At 44.3% G+C, this 19248-nt stretch overlaps 1 protein-coding gene across 2 annotated transcripts in view; it reads right to left on the bottom strand.

Moving 5' to 3' along the window:
* The window catches only part of GPM6B (glycoprotein M6B), a 162518-nt gene extending 144244 nt beyond the window's left edge, over positions 1 to 18274 (bottom strand). The window contains exon 1 of one of the 2 annotated variants that reach the window (XM_067023512.1): positions 17967 to 18274. In XM_067023512.1, coding sequence (XP_066879613.1) covers positions 17967 to 17970 — 4 coding nt within the window. In that variant the 5' untranslated portion in view covers positions 17971 to 18274. The remainder of the gene's footprint in view (positions 1 to 17966) is intronic. The other variant, XM_067023511.1, reaches the window with a different exon arrangement.
* Positions 18275 to 19248: the final 974 nt, after the last annotated feature.

Genomic DNA, 19248 nt, shown 5'->3' with positions numbered 1-19248 from the left:
TGCCAGAGAAAGATTTCCGTGCAGGCAGGCATGGACGCAAGGGACGCTCACAATGAAGCAGTACTCTTTCCCACACTGCCCCCAAGGCACTGGAATGGATATTTAGGAAAGAAAGGGCCCCCCCCCCCGCATGGGCAGCGACGTGTTTATATCACCCACGTGGACACAGAATGCACGGATGCATCTACATCAATTGTTACTCCCCACTTACCCAGGACTTGAAATGTTCCCAAGCCTCGTCATTTGCAAAACAGTCAAGTGGAGAGACTCTGAGTGGTCAACAGCTGCCACAAAGCCCACGCCACAAAGGATCCACAAAGGAACCAAAAAGCTCCCAGGCACCCACTCCAGGCTGTCGCCTGCAAAATAATGCAGCTTTCTGTGCTGCTTAAGTTCGTTTACAAAGAACACATATTTGTTTATTAATTCGTGTGTGTGTGTGTGTTTTAAGGAGGTTCCATCTTCAAAAAATAAATAAAATCAGATAGCCGACTGGCTATCATGGGGCCTCTGTGACAGCGGAAGGGAGAGAGCAATTGACTGAAATATTCCAATCCGGTGTCGTAGAGACTCAAGCGGAAAGTGGGCACGTGGCCTCAACAACAGGCAGCCGACTGAAGACACCCCGTATCCCGCCCAAGTACAATCCATCCCTGAGTCCCTCAGGTCTCTCAACATGAGCAGTTAAGGTTGTTTCACTCAGGTAAACATGGCAAGGACACATATAAGCTATTTTGCAATATTCAAATTTTTAGTGGTGGAAACTGAAAGTATCTTTAGTGCTTTAGAGTAATAACCTCTGGCATTTCTCCCAACAACGTCTGTGATCAAGTCATTCGCTGAAATGCCAGTCAAACGAGGAGTGACTCACTGGATGTGAGCCAATTACTTGTAGAGATTTTTTACAGCAATCACACTACAGATATTTTTAAACCAAGTAAGCACAGCCTGCCATTTTAAGTACAAAGTCACCATGGCAACGATAACATAGACCCTATCTCCTCTACCCTCAAGATAAGTTTTCATAGGTAATAAAATTATAGAAATAATTAAATGAAGCATTCCATTTAAGACTAAACTATATAAGAGATTAGAATTCGTCAGGCATTCAAGCAACACCTTAATTAACGTCCAGGTTCCTGTGATGGTGTCACCAGGCTTCTAAAGAAAGCATCATGTCACAGTGATGTTTCATTATGTCATTACAGGTACTGACATCACTGATGGTTTATCTGGTTTTGATCGGCTTTATGACCAACCATCTCTATTTCTCTCCTAATTGCATTAAACTATCAATGATGATTTGCTACATTCAGAAAATGCCCTTTGGCGAAGGTCTGAGTCTGCCAAGCTGAGTATGTGTCAGCCGGATGTGCACTTGCAAAAGCAGCAACGTTCAGATATAACAAAATCTGAAATCTGTTCATACTGTCATTACAATAGCCAGTTACTTTGTGAAAGAAGAGAGAAAGGTCCCCTATATGGTAATAATATATGTGGTAGCCACGCAAAGCAGAACTGGCACCGTCCTACCATCAGAAGAAAATCCTTTTCTGAATACATTTCTGTTGTTTTCTTTTCATCTTATCATAATTCTTTTTACTTTTTACTTTTTATCGTCTCTGCTCACAGGTCCATCTCTCCCACCAGACTCCTCAAAGGCCAAGGACTCTCTTAAGAACGTATATGTGTAACTGAATCACTTTGCTGTACAGCAGAAATTAACACAACATTGTAAATCAACTACGCTTCAATTTAAAAAATATTTTAAAATTTTTTAAAAATTGAAGTCTGTATTTAGACATGAAAGTTAAATTCTTATTCACCACCATAGTTCTTGCAGTTAGAGCTGCACTTGGGCAATGAGAGTGTGCAATGACATTTGGGAAGCTGGCAGGTCAAAGAAGCTATGTCTCACACGATGCCTCTGATGAGATCAACAAAAGCAGTCGCATCCCAGCAAAGAACTACCGCGGACGTTCAGAGCTTGGGCTCAGCTGGACCAGTGTCCTTTCTTCCCAGGCAGCATGGCCTCTGACTGTGACAATGACCAAACGGTAGCCCTTCTCTGTAACATTATAGAGACATTTCCTCATGAGAATGGAAGCACACGCAACTGCCAGTTACCTGGGCATATGAGCTACTGTGGGGCAAATCTTTCTTTCCTTCGTGGTCACTTACTTCCTTAACTCCCCAACTCCCTTGATGTACTTATTTGGAGAAGTCGTCTCAACTCTTCAGTTTCGGGGAAGGGCCAAGAGAGAGGCCAAACCTTTTATCACAGAGACTTCACATAATAGTACACCAGTATGGCAGACAGCACAAAGAGGGATCAGGCAAATGGACTGGAGGTGGGGGCGGAAGGCAGGAAGGAGACAGTTTCTTCATTGGCCAATATGTGGCTCTAGGGTTTCTGTTCGCTAATATTTTCATGATAAAAGACCTGCTTCCAAATACAAGGATAAGGACTATAATAAACAGGGTTCGGATGGCTTGCTGTTTCATATTAGGATAAATTCTTAATGCTAGGAAACTAAGAGAGAGATTTCCCCATTATTCACTTCATCCTCAAAGAGCAATTTTATATTTCAAGTAATGTTCAGGAATGCTGAGCAGGGAAAAATTACAAAAGAATAAGACTTTCCAACAACCTGTGGAGAAGCCTCAGCATGAGGAATTATACTGGACTTTTCTCATGAACATATCAAAGGTGCACGGGTTGCAAATGCACAGTAAGATATAGATATAAATATGTTTAGGAATAACTCGACTCTTTGGACATAAAAACCTGACCCTTACCTGGAAATGACCACATTTTTATCAATTCCAGCTAAAAGTACGGGCTCCAGACACACAGGCTTCAGTAGCTGTGGCACATGGGCTCAGCAGTTATGGCACATGGGCTCAGTAGTTGTGGCTCACGGGCTCTAGAGCGCAGGCTCAGTAGTTGTGGCACACAGGCTTAGCTGCTCCGCTGCATGTGGGATCCTCCCGGACCAGGGCTCGAACCCATGTCCCCTGCATTGGCAGGCAGGTTCTTAACCACTGCGGCACCAGGGAAGTGCCTTTTTTTCTTTTAAATGATATCTTACTCGTCGTGTTAGGCTAGCTGAGGAAATAGCAATTCAATTACAAAGTAGAAATACCACCATTTCTGCTCAAATCCCCAAGGGCTAAACCAAGACGATAAAAAGTAAAAAGAATTTAACTTTCATGTCTAAATACAGACTTCAATTTTTAAAAAATTTTAAAATATTTTTTAAATTGAAGCGTAGTTGATTTACAATGTTGTGTTAATTTCTGCTGTACAGCAAAGTGATTCAGTTACACATATACGTTCTTTTTTTGAATATTCTTGTCCATTATGGTTTCCTACAGGATACTGAATAAAGTTCTGTGTGCTATACAGTAGGACCTTGTGGTGTATCTGTTTTATACACAGTAATTAGAATCTGCTAATCCGAAACTCCTAATGTATCCCTCCCCCACCCCCTTTCCCCTTTGGTAACCATAAGTTTGTTTTCTACTAGACTTCAATTTTAAATTCCAGAGTCTCTACAATGAGAGACCACTCCAAGACAAAGACATGTAACAAAAAGAAGTGAATTTTAAGAACGGATTCTTATGACTGGGGCGTTTCAGGGTTACTCAAATCTAAACGTATGGAAGTCTGTGTGTGCCTCGCGGGGCGAGGGAGAGGGTTGGCGGGGATGGTGTCCCGGGACAGCAGGCGTGTGTGCGAATTGTCCAGTCTCATTCTGGCCACCATCATCATTAATCATAAGGGGGTAACTGCACTCTATTAAAAACTGCATTTCCAAAGATGTGTTCTAGGAGAATTTACATTTGTGATTTCTGTGGCCTCCAAATAAATAAATAAAAGTGTGAGGCCTTGCGGAAGACTAAGAATATTTCTGTCAAGTGATGGATAACAGCCACACATGTAATCTCATTTGACGGGTGGATAAACCGCTTTCCGGAATAAATCAAGCTCGCACCCCAGCCTGATGTTGGCCTCCTCTCAGCAGGGTGAGCAGCTACGTAAAAACGTTTATTCCAGGAAAAGTTTTCCATTAAACCACTTCGGGAAACCAGGTAATCTGGAATCGACCAAGGAAAGTTCATTTTCATGAGTGACACTGCCAAACGTGGAAGTAACACTCCTACAGAAGAGGCGTGGTTAAATCACTCTAGGGTAACCTTAGCTGCATCACTGTAAGATATGAGTGGAAGACCGTCTTGCTTTTCTTTCTCTTTCATCTGAGAGTCTGCATCTTGAATGTAAACTTGGTCTTTGCAGTGGAGCAAATAGGGCCGTAATTTTCTTTTAGGAGAAATCTGCATTTTAACATAGTGAGGGTTATATTTTCTTATCTTATTATAATATATCAAGGGTTGATTTAAGTAAGAGTACCTCACTTCACTTCTTATGAGCAGGCTGGTAGGTGATAACTCAGAACCAGCTTTCCCTACAGCCTCTATTAATCTGAACCATTTTGTACATTCAGCTGCAATTTGCCACAGGTCTCTGGAAGGAAAACATGACATTCCATGGAATTAGTTCTGACCCCGACTGATTTACTTTTTCTCTTTAGAAAAGCCATAGAAAACTCTGAGGGACCTTCACTAGATTTTTTTTTTTTAAGGTGTGCAAAAACATTACTAGGGGATGAAAAAGAACATCCGATTGTGTGAAAAGATGCACCATGTATGCAAATGGACGGTTCCAAACAGTGAACACACTATCATGAACATTATTCTATAAATTCACTGTAATCCCACTCAAAATCTTAGCAGGGATGTTTGTGGAACATCAAAGGCTGACTCCAAAATCACAAAACAAAGACTATCTCAGACACTTTGAAAGAAGAACAAGAGGAGAAAACTTCTAGGAGATATCCCAGCTTATTTTAAATCTACACTAATTACGACAGTGCAATCTTAGCAGATGGATGGCAAAATAGAGTAAGAGAACAGAATGGAGTCCAGAGATGTATGCGTAGGTACAGTAGAGAAATGTAATACACGAGATCATATATAAAAATCAGTGGGGAAAGGAGGAAATATTAAGTATGTGGTGGTTTCTGTATAGGAAATGTAAAATATAAATAGATTTCTACATCATACTATACCAAAAAACTAAAATCCCAATGGAATAAAGACTGAAAACTGAAAAGCAGGTTTTTTTCTTCTTTTTTTAACGCAACACTTTTTTTAAATTGAAGATAGCTGATTTACAGTGCTGTGTTAGTTTCAGGTGTACAGCACAGTGATTCAGTTATATTTATATGTATCTGTATGTGTGTGTGTGTGTGTGTGTGTGTGTATATATTCTTTTTCAGATTCTTTTCCCTTACAGGTTACTACAAAATATTGAGTATAGTTCCCTGTGCTCTACAGTAGGTCCCTGAAAAGCATGCCTTAAAAGAGAATATATAGTAGAAGAACATCTTCATGACCTTGGAGACAGGAACAATTTTAAAAGAAGGCTACAATAAAAGGCACAAATCATAGAAGAATAAAGGAAAAGACTGATAACTAGAGCTTTATTATAATAAAAAATATTCAGCACAACAAAAGATGTGCTCAACAAAATTAAAAGATAGGCCACAGAGAGAAAGATGATACTGACAACACATTTAACTAAGGGTTATTATCTAGAATGCATAAAGAATTGCTACAAATCAATAGAAAAAAATAAATAAGGATATAAATGAAAGACAAAACCCAAATGGCCAATAACCTACCAAACAGGTGCAACCTCTCCAGGGAAATTCATATAAAAAACAATGAAAAACCACTTCATACCTATCAGATTCTTGAAAAAATTAAAAACGGTGAGAACACAAGATGCTGAAGATTTGGAGAAACTAGAATGCTCAGACACTCCCGGTGGGAGTGTCAGTTGTTACCACGACTTGGGAAGCAGTGGTGACACTACACAATTTAAAGCCAGCTCCATGCGATGACAAAGCATTCATTCTGCTGACTACGTAACCGAGCAGGACCCTTGGGGCCTTCCCGGGACAGACCCCTCCCCCCAAGTCCTCAGCTTTGGCTCCTCTCAGAAGTACCTAGATAACAGTACCTGATGCGCATTTCCTGAGTTGTTTTACAGATGTGTAAACCCCCCAGGCAAAAGGAAGATGTTAGCTGCTGGATGCCCATAGGCACATAGCCTCCAGGCCTCCTACAGCCTAAGAACTGATAATATTAACCCCTGTGACACCGCCCTGTTCCCTCACCATCAGTCAATCAGAGAACTGTGCAGGAGCTGATCACACACCCTGGGACTCCCCTCCCTCACCTTGCCTTTTAAAAATGCTTTACTAGTCCGCATGCCGATGCACGGGACACGGGTTCGTGCCCCGGTCCGGGAAGATCCCACGTGTCGCGGAGCGGCTGGGCCCGTGAGCCATGGCCGCTGAGCCTGCGCGTCCGGAGCCTGTGCTCCGCAACGGGAGAGGCCACAACAGTGAGAGGCCCGCGTAACGCAATAAATAAATAAATAAATAAATAAATAAATAAATAAATAAATAAATAAATAAATAAATAAATAAATAAAAATGCTTTACTGAAACCCACTAGAGAGCTCGGGTCTTTTGAGCACCAGCTGTCCCGGACTCCTTGCCTGTTGCTCTGCAATAAATGCTGCACTTTCCTTCACCACAACCCAGGGCCAGTAGATTGACTTTACTGTGCGCAGGCGACAGGACCCAAGTTTGGTTCGGTAACAACTATATCGTGACTTCAGTCAGTAAGGTGACAAAATTCCTCATTGAAGGAATGAAGGTAGATTATTACTAAGTTCCAGCAATGCAAGAAGAAAAGGTAATTTAGCAAAAACAGTTTTATAACTATTTCTAAGAGTTTTCAGGAGGATAACGAGAAATCATCCCAGGCCTTCAACCCTTTTTCCAAACCTGCACTACACCTGGAACACCCACTTAACCAACAGTTCACTAACTACTGTTAATTCAGACAATTCCTAAAACTCTGTCTTCTTCAGGCAATTGATTGGGAGGAGGTCTTAACATCTGTTACATCCTTATACCCTGAAGCCAGAAAATATTCGCAATGATCGTATCCTGAACAAATAAACATCGACAACTTCCTCCTGAACAAATACACATCGACAACTTCCTGTTTATTCACAAACCCTCATGATGTATTTTTCCATTTCCAAGGTGGCTAGTGGGGGTATCTTATCTTTATAATCCCGTCATCTGTATGCTTTTTCATGTACCCATCTCATCTCCCATCAATTATTTTCAAAGTCCTTCTCACACATGCTGTGTCAATGTTTTCTACTTAAAACAGAGGGTAGGAACCAGTGGTTGATGTATTCCCTAGCACAGCTCTACACACGAAGGCATTTAATAAATGCTTTTAACCACAATGATTTAGAAACAGGTCTATTTTCCAGACAGAAAACATCACTGAGTTTTAAAATAATGTTATTCATGTTGATCAAAAGCTGCCAGACCGGGCTTCCCTGGTGGCGCAGTGGTTGAGAGTCCGCCTGCCGATGCAGGGGACGCGGGTTCGTGCCCCGGTCCGGGAAGATCCCACATGCCGCGGAGCGGCTCGGCCCGTGAGCCATGGCCGCTGCGCCTGCGCATCCGGAGCCTGCGCTCCGCAACGGGAGAGGCCACAGCAGTGAGAGGCCCGCGTACCGCAAAGAAAAAAAAAAAAAAAAAAAAAAAAAAAAGCTGCCAGACCAGACCTAAGAGTTCATCCTGTATGATTCCATTTATATAAAGTGCACAAACTGGGCAAAGTATGTTGGCAGAAATTAGGAATGATTATCCTTGGCTGGGGCTGCCTGAAGTGGAGCTTGCAGGGGATTTCTGAGGGGCTGGTAATATTCTGCTTCTTAATTTATATACTGGTTAAGTTTGCAAAAATTTATCAAGCTGTATGCTTACGATCTGCCCATTTTCTATGTGTATACTTCAATACCGAACCTTAAAGTGATTTTTATAATATTTGTGCCCCTTGCAAAACATCTAGAATTATCTGTGACAAAATATCATAATATAATAGAGCTCAAAACAGTTTCTGGTAATCCAGGACAGTGGCTTTGCAAAATGACAGTAATTCGTGGACTGAAAACTCATCTCCTTCATGTTCTGAATTCTGCTTTACTTAACTATGGATACTGTCAGACTATTCCACAGGAGAAAACTGAAAAGAGAAAGTAAACTAGACAGCTGCATCCAATAAGGTCATCCTAAGGGTGTGAGTTTCTTTGCTAATTACATCTCCATTCTTTGCTCATTGTGTGAAGGAACAGATGCCTGAATCTAAGCTGCCATCTTAAAAGCCTCCATTTAAACATTCTTTTCAGGGAGTCCTGAAACACCCCAGTCCTAAACCTAGAAGGGTGGCCTGATACACACACAAAATAGCAGATTTTGTAGGCTCCTTCTCACTTTCACTCCCAAGGTTCCTGCTCTTTGTACACTAGAACTATTTTACAAGTGTGCTCAGATCCCTCAGAAAACACCAATTTAAGGTCTCCATCTGAGGGGAGGAGTTAAGGATGGGGAGGGGGCAGGGAGATGAACGGCTGTTCAAAAAGGATCTCTGTGAGCAAGAAGGGGGAAATCAGTCCCTTTAACTCCTGCACTTCTCAAACACACGGAAAAATGTAATGAAGTCATTCCTACAGACCCTAAGGATGACACAACAGTGTTCAGGAGGTTGCCTTAAAGGTTTAATCTGAGTAGATTTGATTATAGCTAAGGAGATGAATTCTAAATTTGGAAAGGCCATCAAGGTAATTAAGGATGTTACGAAACGTGACTAGATCCTTAAGGTCTTTCTACTTAATGAAGAGAACAAAGGATAACGAAACCAACTTTAGCAAGCAAAACCAACTTCACATAGATTCAGTTCTTTCAGAGATACAGCATCCTGAACATCAGAACAATTGACCAAGGAAAGCCAGACACTCTGTGTTTGCTCTCACTGTTGAGACGGTTTAGGTACCATTTTACTCCAAGGAGTGAATGAGGTGGTCTGCAAGGCTTCCCACTGTATCTCCAGATTCTCTGATGATGTTGAAAAAAGGTTTAAAAAAAAACCCGGGGCTTCCCTGGTGGCGCAGTGATTGAGAATCCGCCTGCCTATGCAGGGGACACGGGTTCGTGCCCCGGTCCGGGAAGATCCCACATGCCGCGGAGTGGCTGGGCCCGTGAACCATGCTGGGCCCGTGAGCCATGGCCGCTGAGCCTGCGCGTCCGGAGCCTGTGCTCCGCGCAACGGGAGAGGCCACAACAGTGAGAGGCCCGCGTACCACAAAAAAAAAAAAAAAAAAAAAAAAAAAAAAAAAACAAAACAAAAAAAAAAAAACCCGAAACGTCCTTTAACTTGAAAAATCAAGTATCCCTTTTGGAAGGATAACATCTTTTGAACCAGAGATTTTTCTATTCTGTAGGTGTGCTCAACCAAGCTTTCAACGATGCCATTACTCAGATTTTATAATATTGTGAGACACAAAAGGTTTTCAGTTCCTCTTACTTGAAAGCAGTGGCTCTCAATATGGACTGATTTTGCTCCCCAGTAGTTGTTATCTGGCAATGGCTGGAGACAGTTTTGGTTGTCACAACTTGGGGAGTGTTACTGGCATGTAGTGGGTAGAGGCCAGGAATGCTGCTAAAGATCCTACAGCGCACAGGACAGGCCCTCACAACAAACTCATCCAGCTCCAAATGCCGAAAGTGCTGACGCTGAGAAACACTGATCTAAAAGTACACTTGAAAGGGAAGGAAAGAAAACTGCTTTTGTTTCAGTATCTGTCTCCAGTTGCCCCAAAGAGGAAAGCAGAATTTAACAGTCCCACAGAAAACAAATACACAAGCAGATACTAAGCAATAACTCTAATACAAAATCATTTACAACAGATCTTGTCAAGCCAAGTTCAAATACACGAGTTAGAGAGCCATTAAGAGTAAAATTCAAAAGATGAGGTTTAAATACTTTTTCCTTCAGCAGATTCTGTTTTTAACCAAGCAATTTTTACTTCTAGACATTAAAGTCCTATTTTTTGATTACTAGAAAATGTACTCCTTTTTAATTTAGTGATCAGCTCATCTATCAGCTGTAGTTCTCAGATGTAATATCAACCTACTAAAATAAATTTTAAAATAAACGCCCAAGATTGATCAAGAAAAATAAACAGAATACAAATTACCTACATCACTAGGAATGAACAGGGGAACATCACTACAGATCCTACAGACAACAGGATTAGCTAGATAATACAAAAATATTATGAACTTTATATCAATAAAGCTAATAACTCAGATAAAATGAAGAAGTCCTTGAAAAACACAACTTATCAAAATTGAAACAAAGAGATATAAGAAATCTGAATAGTACTATCTCTGTTAAAGAAATGTAACTCATCGTTTGAAACATTTCCACAAAGAAAACTCCAGACCCAGATAGCTTCACTGGTGAATTCTTTCAAATATTTAAGGAAGAAATAATGACACTTTCAAAATAATCAAATGTATAAATAGACAAGAACTGGGTTTCATTTCTGGAGTCGCACCAAAGAGACTCCTTCCATCCCCAAAAGCCTCACACTTCCTTCCTTCTCCACTTTACCTTTTGAAAGGGAGGAGGCAATAGACAAGATTATAAATATTCTTGCAAGAGTCACCTATGTGTGTCCATGTGTAATCAATTAAAGCATTACTCTTCATCCAGTCTTTCAGTGCCCCGCCCCCCAGCTTTTTTTTTTTTTCCTTTCCTACTTTTCCCCACACCCATTCTCTGCTATGGCCAGGCCAGTTTCTTCAGGATCCCACCAGTAAACCTTGCTCACTCCTACCTCTCTTCCACACGTACCCTAATCCTTTCCACCCTACTCAACACACCTCAAATACAAGTCTCCCCCAGAAGCTCCACTACAAGCTACCCGAGTCTGAGTCTGGGTTTCTTTTATCTCCTCGGGTAGACGGTCACTTCTCTCCAGCTGTCAATTCCCCGCCTAGAATCCCTTTGTGATTCTCTGTGACCAACAGGGTATCGATCAAATTCTTTCCTGGCTTTTCAGTCTGGCCTGGCCTCTCTTCTAGCCTCAGCTCTCCCCACTCGCGCACGTTCAGGCCATGCCCACCACCTCAACTTACCCATGCAGGGGTGTCTGCCACGCTTCCTGCTCTTGCACATCTGTACCCAGGGCCTGGGACGTCCTCTCCCGGACACTGACTCCTGTCATCCCACTCATCCTTCAAGACTGAGATCAAGGATAACTGCCCTCCCCAGAAAATCCCTCTCAGAAATACCACCCCACCCTTTTTTTTTCTCCCTCAGACAGAGGAAATTATTCAACAGGACCTTGTACTTCTATTACAATTGTTTATCCGCATCTCCAAAATAACTGTGGTGATCTGAGGACAGGACTGGGTTTTGTTTTTTTATTTTTGCATCAAGACTTAGCACAGTACCTCGCTCATCTGAGTAGAGCTCTGAACACTTGTTGAGTGAGCAGGTGTCTTATATTCCCAAAAGCCTTCATGGTGATGGCAAGGTAACAGGAACTCAAACACTGAGAGACTGGCACATGCTTGTTGCATGGCACTGGGGTAGGTATTCATTTAACCCAATTACACAAGCTGAGAATGAAAACTCAAGACCACTGTTGCCTTTTAATCCTCAGGGCAGTAATGAATTTCACTGAAACAAAACGTTTCACTCCAAGCTTTTTTGCACTTCAAAAAATCTGACAAGAAGGAAGTACTCTTCACCAGAGGAAAATATTTTGTAACATTAAAAGAAAAAAGCTAAAGACAAAAAACAGTAATGAAATAACATTCACACTGGTCTTTAAATTGTTTTTGTGTCTGTATATGCCTACAGCAATCAATTTACTTCTTTTAAAAATAAAATTATTTATTTATTTTTGACTGCACTGGGTCTTGTTGCTGCACACGAGCTTTTCTCTAGTTGCAGCAAACGGGGGCTACTCTTCATTGTGGTGTGCGGGCTACTCGTTGCAGTGTCTTCTCTTGTTGCGGAGCACATGCTCTAGGCGCGCAGGCTTCAGTGGTTGTGGCACCGGGGCTCAGTAGTTGTGGCTCGCAGGCTCAGTAGTTGTGGTGCACGGGCTTCGCTGCTCCGCAGCATGTGGGATCTTCCCCGCCCAGGGATTGAACCCGTGTCTCCTGCATTGGCAGGCAGATTCTTAACCACTGCACCACCAGGGAAGTCCCCAATTTACTTCTAAAGTGACTTCCAGCTCTGAAATTCTGTTACTCCCTGCAAATCTGTGCTCAATGTATTAATGTTATTCAAGAATAATTAATGTCATTTGTTCTATTTAATTTAGTTTCACTTTGTCATACATAATTTTATATACTTTGAAATCTATACATTTATAATATAGACAAACCCTAATAAAATGCATTTTATATGATAAAACCCTTATCCCTTCAACAAATATCTGTGGAGTACCTACAAAACGTCAATTATTTGAATGAACAATGGGATAAAACACCGAGTAAAGCAACCTTTGCTCTTGACAAATTTGACATTTGAACAGAAAAGCCATATTATAAACACTAACAAGCCAGCTAATAGTGACCAGAAAAATCATGTTAAAGTTATCAAATGGATGACATTGGCTTAAAGATACAGTAAGAGCTCTCTTACCAATGTTCACCTAATGGACCCACCCAGTTACCCCATACTCTCTATTCTTTTTGTAAACCATAATGACCCTCACCCACAGAACTTGGTTTCTAGGCTATTCTCCAAGACACCTATGTACTGCTTCTCCCACCAGCTGAACTGTGTACCTCAGAAGAGTCTGTTATATTTACTCTCAAACCTGTTTATGCCAGTTGTACTTGTTACTCGAATCATGCAATTTAATTAGGTGTTACACAAACTAATGAGTGCCAAAAGAAAGAGTTTTTATTTCTTTGAAAACCAATTTGATTGGCTTTGAAAAGCCTTAAAAGATGAGTCACTTGGAAAAACAGTTACTAGAATAAGCATGGGCAAGACAATTTTAAAGGTTTAAGGGGAGTGGGGTTGGCGATCTAAAAGGGTGCTGCACACAGATTGGCTCTCACTCTACAAGGATCAAACTGGAAACCAAAAGCCATGGAATTCTGCCTGTGATTTACACATAAGAAAGACTTCAAGGAATTTCAATCAGGGCTCACACGCAAAGACCTTGACTGTACAACAAAACTGTGGTGAATTAACGTTTAAAATTAAACAAAATGTGTAAGACACATATATGGTACTTGTAATGATTCACCACTTTGGCATTTTCAATAAACCAGCTAACTGGTTGACGCCGAATGCAGCAGATAAGGATGTCCTCTCAGAACCCCTGAGAGGGGTCAAGTGGTTTGGCTGGGGCAAAAAATTAACTTCCAAGTAATTCATGACTTCCTGTTTGTCACAAACAGTACTCTGTGCTATTGGACTAGAGGTTTATTCAAAATTTCAGTCCACATCCCACGACTTGAAGGGCGCTCTCTCCTGGACCCGAGGGTGGGCTGTTACTAGGTCTTAACACTCGGAGGGAGGGAAGCTAGCCCATTCTGGGAATACTTCCTGCCCAGCTATTCATTAGGGTACCATTCCTTCGTCTCCAGCTGCACCTGAATTCCTGAGCAAACTTCCAGAAGCAAATGTTGTGTGTGTGGGTCCTCAGTGTACGTGCTTCCTTCTCACTCGGGCCTCTGCAGATAGCCTGGGCCCTGTGCGTAGAATCAAGAAAGGCTCTCTAGTGGCATGGACTTATATATAATACCAAAACAGACAGCTAGTGGGAAGCAGTCGCATAGCACAGGGAGATCAGCTCGGTGCTTTGTGACCACCTAGAGGGGTGGGATAGGGAGGGTGGGAGGGAGACGCAAGAGGGAGGAGATATGGTGATATATGTATACGTAGAGCTGATTCACTTTGTTATACAGCAGAAACCAACACACCATTGTAAAGCAATTATACTCCAATAAAGATGTTAAAAATACGTATAAAAAATAAAAATAAAAAAAAGAGAGGCTCTCTGGAGCGGTCAGCTCTAAAGACAAGAGGGCAGGAAAAGCCAAAGCTGGAGGCCCTAAAAAGGGTGAACACTTCCTCCACCAGCCTCCTTGGAGGAGGGCCAGTTGTCCTGTAGGCGGGCATGTCAAGATGCCAGCATTCGACGCAACTACCAGTGATGCTGGCTTCATGAAAACAAACAGTGTTTAAATAATTAGGGAGCTGTTTTCTCATGTTTTTCAAGCCTAACATGACCCTCTCATTTCTTTTTTCTGAATTACATCCTTTTAGATCTGTTAAGGGCCCAAAGATATGATTATCAAACCCTTTTATTGTGCAGTAAACTGAGCTTAAGAGAAAATGATTTACCCAAAATCACATGGTAAGTTGGTGGACTGCTGGGGCGGGCAGCCGGGCCTCGGACTTGCTCTGCTTTCCCTCTATTTCCTGGCCCTGGGGACCACCAGCACCAGCACCAACACCACCCGAGAGTTTGCTAGAAATGCAGAAACTCAGACCCCACCCAGGCCCAGAGCGTCAGACACTGCTTTTTGAACAAGATCACCAGATGACTTGTATGCACATTACAGTTAAAGAACTGCTCTCAACCAGTTGATGTTTAAAGCTATTTAGCGAAATGATTGACTGTGTTTCAATTAAATTCATAATCCTCATAAAAACTTCCCTATCACAAAAACGGATCAAAACAACTATTTAGCTGTTTCCCTGTATCTGATCATTTCACATATAATTTTCATTTAAAATTACAGGCAACTAATGAAACAAAAGCGGCACTTCTCTCTGGATACACGATCCATACCAAAGCCGGGTGGATAGTCTACAAATGCCTCATAGGAGGTTACTGCAGGGAATCCATTTAGTTGGTATGTCTTCAGGCCTATGAAGAAGTAACAGACTCAAAATTCCAGTAGGTGACCTCAGTTCCCAGCAGAGTAACAGTGTCTGAGAGAGAGACAGATACAGAGAGACGGGGGGTGGGGGGGGCCCGCGAGTAGGCAAGTGGGTGCACAATGGCCAAATGTGGAACTCTTCAGCCAGTGAAATTAGCTTCAACTGACTCATTTAGGTGTTGTACAGCATACAAAGAGTACATCGACATCTTCCCATTGTGCAAAACAAACGGTACTGAATAGTCAAACACACTTCAAACATCAATTGGCTCATTGCATTTACATGAAATGTCCAGAATAGGCAAGTCCACAGAGAGGGAAAGTAGATTAGTGGTTGCTAGGGGTTGGGGGGTGGGGAGAATGGGGAGGGACTTCTAATGGGTACAGGGTTTCTTTCCGGGGTAATGACAGTGATAGCTAGTGGCCGTGGTTGCACAACCCTGAATATACTAAAAATCACTGACTTGGGCTTCCCTGGTGGCGCAGTGGTTGAGAATCCGCCTGCCGATGCAGGAGACACGGGTTCGTGCCCTGGTCCGGGAAGATCCCACATGCCGCGGAGCAACTAAGCCCGTGAGCCATGGCCGCTGAGCCTGTGCGTCCCTCCGCAACGGGAGAGGCCACAACAGTGAGAGGCCCGCATACCGCAAAAAAAAAAAAAAAAAAAAAAAAAAAAAAAAAATCACTGACTTTGCGCACTTAAATGTGTGAATTACATGCTACGTGCATTCTATCTCAACAAAGCCATTAAAACAAAGTCAACTGGCTCAACAGTTTTCGAAGAACATGTTTTCTTTTAAGATGCATTGAAAGATAAAACTGCATGCACCACCACTGCTCATTATTTTCTTTGTCAACTTAAAGATTTTGAACACCTTAAAATTTGAGTCCAAAGGGACTTCTATCAGTTATTTCCACAAACCTCACCCATTTTACCAGTAAATTAACTGACACAACATTAAGGAAGTGACTTGTATAAGAACCAAAGTCCCTGCCAGTGAACAAATGGTCAGAGTTTTCCCAGCGTTAAATCATTTCAATTACAACATTCAACAGGGTATGTTCAGTAATTAAATACATCTGGAAAGATAAAACCAGTTCATGGCCCTGTGGTGTATTTACTAAGAACCTATCAAAGGAAATCAATGTTTCCCTTCTGACGTGAGGGAAACTTTTCTTTTTTTTAATGTAAAAACTAAAGCCAAGGAGACTGCCGGAACCAGTGAGGTATGCACAAATTGACATAAATTGGTAATTGAAGTGTAGAAGCAACAATTGTCTCAGACGCAAGGTACTTCCTTGAAAACAGGCCTCTGGTTTGGGCATTTGCTTCATGAGTACCGCATGGAACTTCCACACCTACTTAAAAATAAAGCCCGCCCTAATTAAGACCAGGGTATTGTGAAAGCCGTTCTGAAGAAGGTCCCCAAGTGGTAATTCGACGCTCAATTTCTAACCTGAACGAATCCGAATGCCTAGCTTTAAAGAACAAAACAAAAAACAGCAACAACAACAACAACAAAAAAAACCCAGAAATAACTTTATTTCAGGAAAATTAGTTAATGCTTTCCTCAAGCCTGCACTGCTTTGAAACTTCAACATGTCTGTGCCAAGCATCGCCCAAATAGTCAGTCACAGGCTGTGACCACTCAGTGCAGGCATTAAGAGAAGTAGGAACCAGAGATAGAGGTCATGCAATTCTGCCCTTTCTAGAAGGATCTTATCCTATCTCATCCCTAACTTTTTGGTAAGAAATTGTCCTGTTGGATCTGGGGGGCCTTATTTCCTTTCTGATTTTGATCACATAGTAAATTTTAAAAAACCAAAAAAAAAAAGTTTAACTCTAAAATTCTTTGAGCTTCCTTTTAAATGCGAAATAATGTGCCCTCCTTACTAACCCTCACCGAAATGTTAATCGGTACAAAATTACCACCTACACACTCAATCAATAGCACAGGGAATGTAGGATGGGGGTAGGGGGCCGGGGCCGGGGGCTCCGCACGGGATTCCCGAGCCCTCCCCAGGGGCCACAATGGTTAAACGCACCGACTCCCTCATTAGGAATACTTCCGAAGGGTTCCTGGCAGTCTTGTGGCGCTTGTGGCTGGAGTCTGTCTGCCACTAGAGAAGGATAGCAGAGCAGGGAAAGAAAACCCTTTCCCAGGCACATTTCCAGGGGTGCAGCGGAATAAGGTGGATTTCCAGCGCACTCTTTACGAGTTTTCCGAGCGATACAGCGTCCCCATTAAACGACATGTTGCTGACAGCAGGATTTCGGGGGTGTCAGGAGGTGACAGACTCCTACAGCCGCCTGTTATCTGCCCCGGGCCAGGTGGGAGATTTTTCAATCCCCATAGCTCGGCTTTTTCACCCTGAGTAGTCGAGGCCCCAACTGCATCGAAACCCGCGGAGCACATCGTCTCCACCTGCTCCCAGGTCATTATTTTGATAGTCGAAACAGGGGACAAAGAGGCTCACCCTCAGTCCCATCCTGTCCCTCTCCCTCCCACCTTCCTGGTTTCAAGGGTCATGGTTCCCCAACGAGCGCTCGGAAGACCCCAAGGGTTGGGGAACTGGGCGTTTCAGGTGGGTTTAAGGCGAACAGGACCCCGGCACGGGGGGACCGGATCGGACTCGGAGCTGGGAGCTCGGGCGACAGGAGGGCGTCCCGGGAAAAGGGCAAGAAGCTACTCTCTCCCACCCCCTGAAAATAAAGCAGGAGCCCGCAAACCGGGACGCTCCGTCCGCGCCCTGGGCTCCCTCTCCCGGGGTTCCCTCTCTTCCCCTCCGCCGAGCCGCACGCCCTCGGGCGCAGCCGAGCGCCGCCGGGGTGGGGACGCCCCCGAGATGGGGCGGGGATGCGCACCTGGGCGTTCGGGACACCTGCGCCGCGCCCCTTCCACCTCCGCACCCCACCCTCCCACCCGGGCCGGGTCGCGGAGGTGCCCGCAGGAGGCCCCACCTGAGCGGGGGCGGGGCGGGAGCGCGAGGCCGTGGCCGTGTTAGTGGCGGTGGCGCGGGGCCAGCGCGTTGGCTTACCCATGGCTGGAGACGGGCGGGAGGCACGGGCTGCGGGCGCTCGGGCTCCCCGGGGACGGGCAGAGCCGGTGGCACAAGTTTGCAGGTCCGGCGGGCACGTGCGCGGGCGGGCGGGCTGCGCTGGGCTGCCGGGCTGGCTGCTGGTCTTCGCTCCGGGCCGGGGTGGGAGCACGGCGCGGCTCCGCCTGCACTGGGGGCCGGCCGCGCCGACGGGGGCCCTGACGTCAGCGCCGGGGGCTTTGTGCGCCCGCAGCCGGGGCCCCAACCGGGCAGCGCGCGCGCCGAGGCGGCGGCGAAGCTCGCGGCTTCCTCTGGGACCCCCGAGCGAGCGCCAAGGGGCGCGGAAACCGGAAAAGCTAGCGGGGGGATGGGGAGAGAGGGGCGTGGGCTGCCAGGATCTCGGAGGCGCCGATCCGCCTCCCAGAAGAGAACTATTACAGGTGGAGGGGCCTTTGCAGTCCTAGTCATCACCCATTGTGCAGATAAAGAAACCGAGGCCCGAGGCATTGCTCCAGGGACCCCCTGTGTTTGAGCAGCCTTGCCCCAATCCACAGTCCCGGAACCTTTTGTTCACGCGAGGGCTGCGGGGAGCTACTTAATTCGGTGGGTCTCCACCCTGATTGCACATTGGAATCAGCTGGAGAGCTTTTGAAACCCGTTTCATCCGGGCCTCAGCGGGCGGGACCGAGGCATTCGTGCCCCCAGAAGGTGCCCAGGTGATTCCAATGTGCGGCCAAGGTCGTCAACACTGACTTGTGGTTAACAAATGGGCTTAGAAGGGCACAGACGGCACCACTCTCCCATCTGGGGTGGTGACAGATTTGGTGGTGTCCGTAATCCGCCTGCTCGATCCCTGGAAGCCCACCCCTGGCTGGCTCCGAGAGACTCTGCAGACCCACCCAAGGCACCCCTTCTTCTGCGGCTCAGGCCTCCTGCTCGAGCCTGTAAATGAATTAATGGTTTAACAGTGTCCAGGTCTTAAATTCCTTCTGTCTCCTTAGACAAGAATTTTCCTGTCTCCAAAGGTATTAGCAAAGCTGTGAGATCCCTGCAGTTTTACTCTGGTTAATGCTTTCTGAGACATTTCTAAGCCCAACCTTCCCCCCTGATAGTTTATGTTGTGCTTTTTCATTGTTCTGAAAATACATCGAGTTACTCGAGCAGTGTGACATAAACAGTACCAAGAGCTAGTACACTTAAGGGACATTTAAGCCAGAAGAAGGAGGCTTCAGGACTGAGAAAGGGTGCAGGAGGCAAACATTTCATCTATTGAAATTTATTG

Source organism: Kogia breviceps, chromosome X (genome assembly GCF_026419965.1).
Source record: "Kogia breviceps isolate mKogBre1 chromosome X, mKogBre1 haplotype 1, whole genome shotgun sequence".
In the NCBI taxonomy this organism is placed as follows: Eukaryota; Metazoa; Chordata; class Mammalia; order Artiodactyla; family Physeteridae; genus Kogia; species Kogia breviceps.
This window is presented reverse-complemented; position numbering and strand designations above follow the sequence as displayed.